Below are 7,527 nucleotides of genomic sequence, written 5' to 3'. Positions count from 1 at the left end.
TGTTTTTTCTTCTTCTTTTTATGAAATTATTTCGCTTTGACAAGTGTGGGTATGCATGAAGAGGATTTGATTCCCTATCCACGTCTATTCTTCGGTTTGCATCCACAGCTACAACGTTTACAAAAGGGAAGGGAAGGGGCTTGGTTCTATTTAATGCTCGACTAGTACGGTGCCCCCACCCCATTCACCTACTCGGATCCCGTGGCCTTGTTTGCCGCTGCCTGCTTGTGTTTAAACTTATCATACTACTACTAATCGTCATGGTTGTTGAGCTCTCTTCTTCTGGTACTTACCTCAATGCCAAGAAATTTATTCATTGATTGATCCAACTTTTAGCACTAATGCATATATTAATGTTAAACAAATGGGCTAGCAAACTTTGAAAATGCGTAATAAGTCGATCAAATAGTAGCGCCTGACGTTCTTTTCTTTCAAAGGGAACAACCCAAAAACAGATTCATAGATTTTGGCATAGCGTCCACCAGACAAAAGTTAATTTTTCTAATAATACTTAGTACTAATTAATCTACATTAATTCATTCGGCCACAACGGAGACATTATTATTCTACTACTAATTACCACACTTTCTTTTCACTCTAAAGAGGGGACAGTTAAAAATAAAAAACGAGGAGTCGGTCCATTCGGTTGGTTACAACTTACAACGGGTTAAGAGGGGTTAGACAAAAGGGGGGGGGGACCCAAAGTTGTTTAACGGTCTTTGGCAAGCGGACTAACGGCTGATTCTTTGTGGGGACTTGGAGGAAGGCTGGTTTTCCCGGAGGCAACAAGGCGTTGCACAAAGCTCTCAATTCTCTGTCTGTTAGTTTCCGCCAGTAACTGCTTCCCGCCAAACGGTAACGACTCCACTCCTCTCTCATTCAGTACTTCCTCTATTCTCGGCCCATCCATCGTTTCACTCCCCAGTTCGTTTGCCTGCACCGCCGAATGTCGATCACGTAATCCGAAAAATATTAAACACGTTTAAATATGATTTTGGCTTTTGAGAAATTCCAAGGAAAGATTTTAATAAAAAAAATGCTTTAATGCAGTCCAACTTATTTAACCATGGATTAAATATAATGATGTGGATACCTGGATTCTAAAGTAGTCTGCACGGTTCCAACAGAAAGCGTTCCCCAACATCTGGTCTACGGTCTCCGACACTCCGTCGAGCACAATGTCAACGACTGAAGAAGTTGAGCATTTGCCATTGCTGCCAACCTTTGACCTTCCATGCCATGGACCGTTTCCTAACGACAAAACCAGCAGATCCTCCACGCCATTGACCGACGGGAAATCCCTCTTGTTATGGAGCACGTGCGTGATTGCAGCGGCGGTAGGATTTTTCATGACCAAACCGCCGTCCACGGCCGAGCAAGAGGTCTTGCCGTCGACGGATGTCAATGGGAAAGGTTTGAAGAGGCTTGGAGTGGCTGACGTGGCGCAACATACTTTCCAAAGCTCGAAGTTGAAGCTTGGTGATTCGGAAGCGTCGGCACGAGAGAAAACAAAGGGAGCGGAACTCTTGAGGTCGAAACAAGGAACCAGGAAAGGCTTACACGTGTCCTTCAGTGTCAAAACCGTTTTGTCTTCTCTCTTGAACGTTTCCTTCAGCACCTTATCCATGCTCTTACAAGAGAATCTCTTCTGACGGTGAAGAACTCCGGCGAGCTTATTAACTTTGAAGAGCTTGGAGTTATTCTGAGTGATAAACTTGACAGCTTCTCTAGCCGTAAAAAGCGGATGGCCAGTTCCATCGTCGGCAGAGAGCATGGCAGCAATAATAGCACCGACGCCAGTGCCCGCTATCATGTCAAAGAAATCAGCAATTTGAGCTCGAGGATCACCAGTTTTGAAGCGGATCTGGTCTTCAAGGTGTATAAGTGCTGCACCAGCGACAATGCCGGTGGTTCCACCACCGTCAATGCTGAGGATCCGAACCTTTTTGGTGGTTTCACAGTGAGATAGCCATTTCTGCTCAAGTTTTGCAAAGATCTCCAAAGTTACTTTACTCAGGTCCATTTTCGACAGTTAACGAAGAAAATGTTAGGAGTATTTTTGGTTTGGTTGCTGGCTTCTTGAAAGTCCGTGAAAACAAAAGCAAAGAGAGAGCTTGGCCTCTATTCACAGTATGTTGGTGATAAAGCCTTAATGGAGGCTGCAAGCAAGAGAATAATATTTGCAGAGCTGTTTCGAATTAATATCTATGTAGCCTGTCGAGAGAGTGAGGTTTTCGATTTTCTCTGTGGGCTACTGGAGTGTGAGAGAGAGAGAGAGAAAGACAGCTAGAGGAGAAGTTCTGTTGTGAGCGGTTAAAAATCGCCGTGATCGGTTAAATAAATGATTGTTTAAAATTTAAATTGATTATGTTATATCATTTAATTGAAAATATTATAAGTACAATAACATATTAGATATCATTTATATAATGAAATAGATAGCATTTATATAATAAAATAAGTTAATTACATGAAACATTATTAAGCACAATAACATATTAAGTAACGCTTATATAACGTAATAGTTAGCGTTTATATAATAAAATATGTTAATTACTTAATTTGTTATTTCAACATATTAGGTAAACGCCTAAAATGTTACAAATGATAACATAACTAGTTATTTACTAGAAATATTATTAAGCACAATAACATATTAGGTAGCGCTTATATAACATAATTATGAGTTTTGATGTTTTTGGGATCGATACTTTTAATAAATGTATCGATAGTTTACGCGTGGATCTCGTTTGACATTCATTCTGGACAAAAAATATCGACACAATTTAAAAAGTATCGATACATTATGTTGATTTATTTTCTAATTAACTGGTATATTTCTACCGGTTACATTGTAATGTTACATATTACATTATAATTATCGGTTTCGATATTTTTGGGATCGATACAATTTTAAATGTATTGACATTTTATGCGTGCACTTTGTTGGGCATTCATTTTGGACAATATCGACAAAAATTTAAAAAGTGTCGATACAATATGTAGACTTATTTTCTCATAAAACCGGTATATTTTACCGGTTATATTGTAAATTTACCTATTACATTATAATTATAGGTTTCGATGCTTTTGTGATCGATACAATTTTAAATGTATCGACACTTTATGCGTGCACCTCGTTGGGCATTCATTCTGGAAAAAAAGTATTGACACAAATTTATAAAGTGTCGATACATTATATAGACTTATTTTCTCCTAAAACCGGTATATTTCTACCGATTACATTGTAAATTTACCGGTTACATTGTAAATTTACCTATTACATTATAATTATAGGTTTCGATATTTTTGGGATCGATACAATTTTAAATGTATCGACACTTTATGCGTACACCTCGTTGGGCATTCATTCTGGACAAAAAGTATCGCCACAAATTTAGAAAGTGTCGATACATTATGTAGGCCTATTTTCTCATAAAATTGGTATATTTCTACCGGTTATATTTTAAATTTACCTATTACATTATAATTATAGGTTTCAATGTTTTTGTGACCGATACAATTTTAAATGTATCGACACTTTATGTGTGCACCTCGTTGGACATTCATTCTGGACAAAAAGTATCGACACAAATTTAGAAAGTATCGATACATTATGTATACCTATTTTCTCATAAAACTGGTATATTTCTACCGGTTATATTGTAAATTTACCTATTACATTATAATTATAGGTTTCGATGCTTTTGGGATCGATATAATTTTAAATGTATCGACACTTTATGCGTGCACCTTATTGGGAATTCATTCTGGATAAAAAGTATCGACACAAATTTATAAAGTGTCGATACATTATGTAGACCTATTTTCTCCTAAAATCAATATATTTTTACCGGTTACATTGTAAATTTACCTATTACATTATAATTATAGGTTTTGATGTTTTTGAGATCGATAAAATTTTAAATGTATCAATACTTTATGCGTGTACCTCGTTGGGTATTCATTCTGGAAAAAAAAGTATCGACACAAATTTATAAAGTGTCGATACATTATGTAGGCCTATTTTCTCATAATACTGGTATATTTCTACCGTTACATTGTAAATTTACCTATTACATTATAATTATAGGTTTCGATGTTTTTGGGATCGATACAATTTTAAATGTATCGACACTTTATGCATGCACCTCGTTGGGCATTCATTCTGGACAAAAAGTATCGATACAAATTTAGAAAGTGACGATACATTATGTAGACCTGTTTTCTCATAGGCGGTATATTTCTACCAGTTATATTATAAATTTACCTATTACATTATAATTATAGGTTTCGATGTTTTTAGGATCGATACAATTTTAAAAATTATAGATACTTTATGTTTACCTATTCTATGATTAAACTGGTATATTTTACCTATTACTTTATAATAATCGGTTTCGATATTTTTAAGATCGATACTGACAATAAATATATCGACACTTTTTGTGTGCATCTCATTTGGCAGATATTGAGCAAAGTTTGTGTTTACTAATTTTGTCATTTAAAAAAAATGTATTTTTACCACTTACATTGTAAATTTACCTATTACTTTAATAATGTGTTTCGATACATTTGCATGTAGATATAAAATACATTAATAACTAGTATTGATATTTCAACAATCCTCAAATGTATCGGTATACAAAGAAGCAAATATGGATATAAGAGCCCGACCAATCAACCAACATTATCTTATTTTTTTGCAATTTCCTTGATCCTGTTCACAAACAGTCGAACATAAATATGTAGGAATCATAGACAAATAAAATCAGCAAAGTGTAATGACATTCATCTTACCCAAATGAATAGAAACTGGTCAAACAACAAAGGTAGTTTTTGAAGTACATGATCGATGTTATGCCTGAGATTGTAATCAAGTTTGAATGTTAACATTTAATTGTATATTAACGATTTTGGCTATAATAATTCAATTACTCAACAGTTCTAACCTTATCTTGGAAGACCAAATGGCAACAACAAAATTTTGTACACAAAAATGCATAAATTCATATACTCTTGTTGTGAGGATAAAATCTACAACATGAAGAAAATGAGATTAAAGTTGTACACTTATATGTTAAAATAATGGATACAAATGAACAGAATTAAAACATTTTGAATGTCTTGAGAAGTAGACAAGAACACCATTGACATAAAAAATTACAAGTTTTCTTGCAGGCAGCATTGCAGACATGATATACTTGTTTGGATCATCATCATCATCTTCATCTTCATCGGCATCTTCATTGAGCGCTTGGTTGTCCACATCTGTTAAAAGAAAATAAAATACATTTTACAACGTGTAAATGTTTAGAAACATAAATAATTAATTACATAACTCGTTTGATGTCGTTGACATAATTCGTCATGCAATATGGAGACTTCATCGTGCAATGATGCAATATCGGCTCGCATTTCGCTCACAAGGGAATCAATATGCTCCCGAAAATTGATCATGTACTCCATTACTGTCTTAATTGTGACATCCTCTCCAACTGGAGCTTCTTCCATCATTGTGTCTCCCATTGGTTGGTCGTCTTCATGGCCAATGAGGTCAATGTCCTCCTTCTCTTGAACTAATCCGACATCCTTGACAAGCTTCCGACCGACATTTTCAACAAAATCATATCCCACTCTGGTAATAAATAACATGTCAATCTTGCAGGTTAATCGAACAGGGGAGTCAAGCGAAAAATCAACTTATTCCTTATTCAACAGATGGGTGATGACACATCCATATGGTACTGAAGTTGAAATTGATGCTCCCTTTGTGACAATATATACAATTGTCTTAAATATCATTTTAGCAATGTTTGGAGCCGCTTTGGATCTATACTTTGCTAACCACCAATAATCATTGTCTTGAATCATTGAATATTTTCCCCAGTAGGACGAATAAACCAAGTGAGCATTTTGTGAAACGCCTCGACTCTACATCTAAGTGAATTGGGCTATTTCTAGCGACCCGTTGTATTGTAGTATCTAAATTATTTTCATCTGAATCCCCTTTATTCTCGACACATATGCCCGAAGCAATAGTATTTGGAGATATATATATATATATATATATCATTCCCCATGACATGAGTATTAATTCATATTGTAGAAGACTCTAACTAAGTTGGGGTAATATTTTGGTTCTACACCAAGGAATTCAAGCCAACCCCAAGATGTAATTATGGATTTAAAACTAAAATCATATTTATCATCGAATAAGACCCATGTTAATAACATGTTCGGGACGAATCTTCCTTACTTCGAAACTTCTCTGTCATCTTTCTTTCTCCTCATCGGTTCTAAAGTTCAGAGTTTCGAACAATCTGATTTGCTCAGAAGAAGCGATTGGTTGAGAAGAAGGTTGTCATTGAGAAGAGCTTGGTTGAGAAGAAGTTTGAACAACACCGTGCCTCTGACATTTTGGAGCCATTTGGGTGTGGATACTGTTACATTGAAACATAAACACATTAAGGAAAAAAACAGTCCAATATGGAAATCAATCAAACCCTAACTTATGGCAAAATATCGATAAATTTACCAGAATATCTGATCGTAACTGTTATGAACGCTGGTATTTGTCGGAGTTCAAGAGTTCTCTTATGCCTTTAGGTTTAGGGTTTTTTGATTTTGAGTTTGTATCGATTCTTTTAACATATAAATAATGAATAAAAAACACGCGCAATTTAAAAAAGGTATCGACACAAATTTAGAAAGTGTTGATACAATATGTAGACCTATTTTCTCATAAAACCGATATATTTATAACGGTTACATTGTAAATTTACCTATTACATTGTAATTATCAGTTTCGATGGTTTTGGGATCGATAAAATTTTAAATGTATCGACACTTCATGCGTGCACCTAGTTTGGCATTTATTCTGGACAAAACGTATCGACACAAATATAGAAAGCGTTGATACATTATGTAGACCTATTTTCTCATAAAACCGGTATACGTATACCGGTTACATTGTAAATTTACCTATTACATTGTAATTATCGGTTTCAATGTTTTTGGGATCGATACAATTTAAAATGTATCGACATTTTATGCGTGCACCTAGTTTGGCATTCATTCTGGACAAAAAGTATCGACACAAATTTAGAAAGTGTCGATACTTTATGTAGACCTATTTTCTCATAAAACCGGTATATTTCTACTGGTTACATTGTAAATTTACCTATTACATTGTAATTATCGGTTTCAATATTTTTGGGATCGATACAATTTTAAATGTATCGACACTTTATGCGTACACCTAGTTTGGCATTCATTCTGGTCAAAAAGTATCGACACTTTTTAAATTTGTGTCGATACTTTATGTAGACCTATTTTCTTATAAATGGTATATTTCTACCAGTTAGATTCTAAATTTACCTATACATTGTAATTACGGTTTCGATGTTTTTGAGATCGATACAATTTTAAATGTATCAACACTTTATGCGTGTACCTAGTTTGACATTCATTCTGGTCAAAACGTACCGACACATTTTAAATTTGTGTTAATACTTTATGTAGACC

The 7,527-nt window shown here is 34.7% G+C and overlaps 1 protein-coding gene across 1 annotated transcript; it reads right to left on the bottom strand.

The window, feature by feature from the left end:
* Window positions 1-539: 539 nt before the first annotated feature.
* LOC120177259 (probable inactive patatin-like protein 9) lies at window positions 540-2,198 on the bottom strand. The gene is made up of 2 exons (XM_039183476.1): window positions 1,094-2,198; window positions 540-934 (listed from the first exon to the last, which is right to left on the bottom strand). The coding sequence occupies exons 1-2, from the start codon at window positions 2,021-2,023 to the stop codon at window positions 710-712; spliced, it is 1,155 nt and encodes a 384-aa protein (XP_039039407.1). The 5' UTR covers window positions 2,024-2,198; the 3' UTR covers window positions 540-709.
* Between the last annotated feature and the right edge of the window lie 5,329 nt (window positions 2,199-7,527).

This window comes from Hibiscus syriacus, unplaced genomic scaffold (genome assembly GCF_006381635.1).
Source record: "Hibiscus syriacus cultivar Baekdansim isolate YM2019G1 unplaced genomic scaffold, ASM638163v2 tig00112285_pilon, whole genome shotgun sequence".
Taxonomy (NCBI): Eukaryota; Viridiplantae; Streptophyta; class Magnoliopsida; order Malvales; family Malvaceae; genus Hibiscus; species Hibiscus syriacus.
Note: the sequence above shows the minus strand (reverse complement) of the source record. Positions and strands in the feature narration are given on the sequence as shown.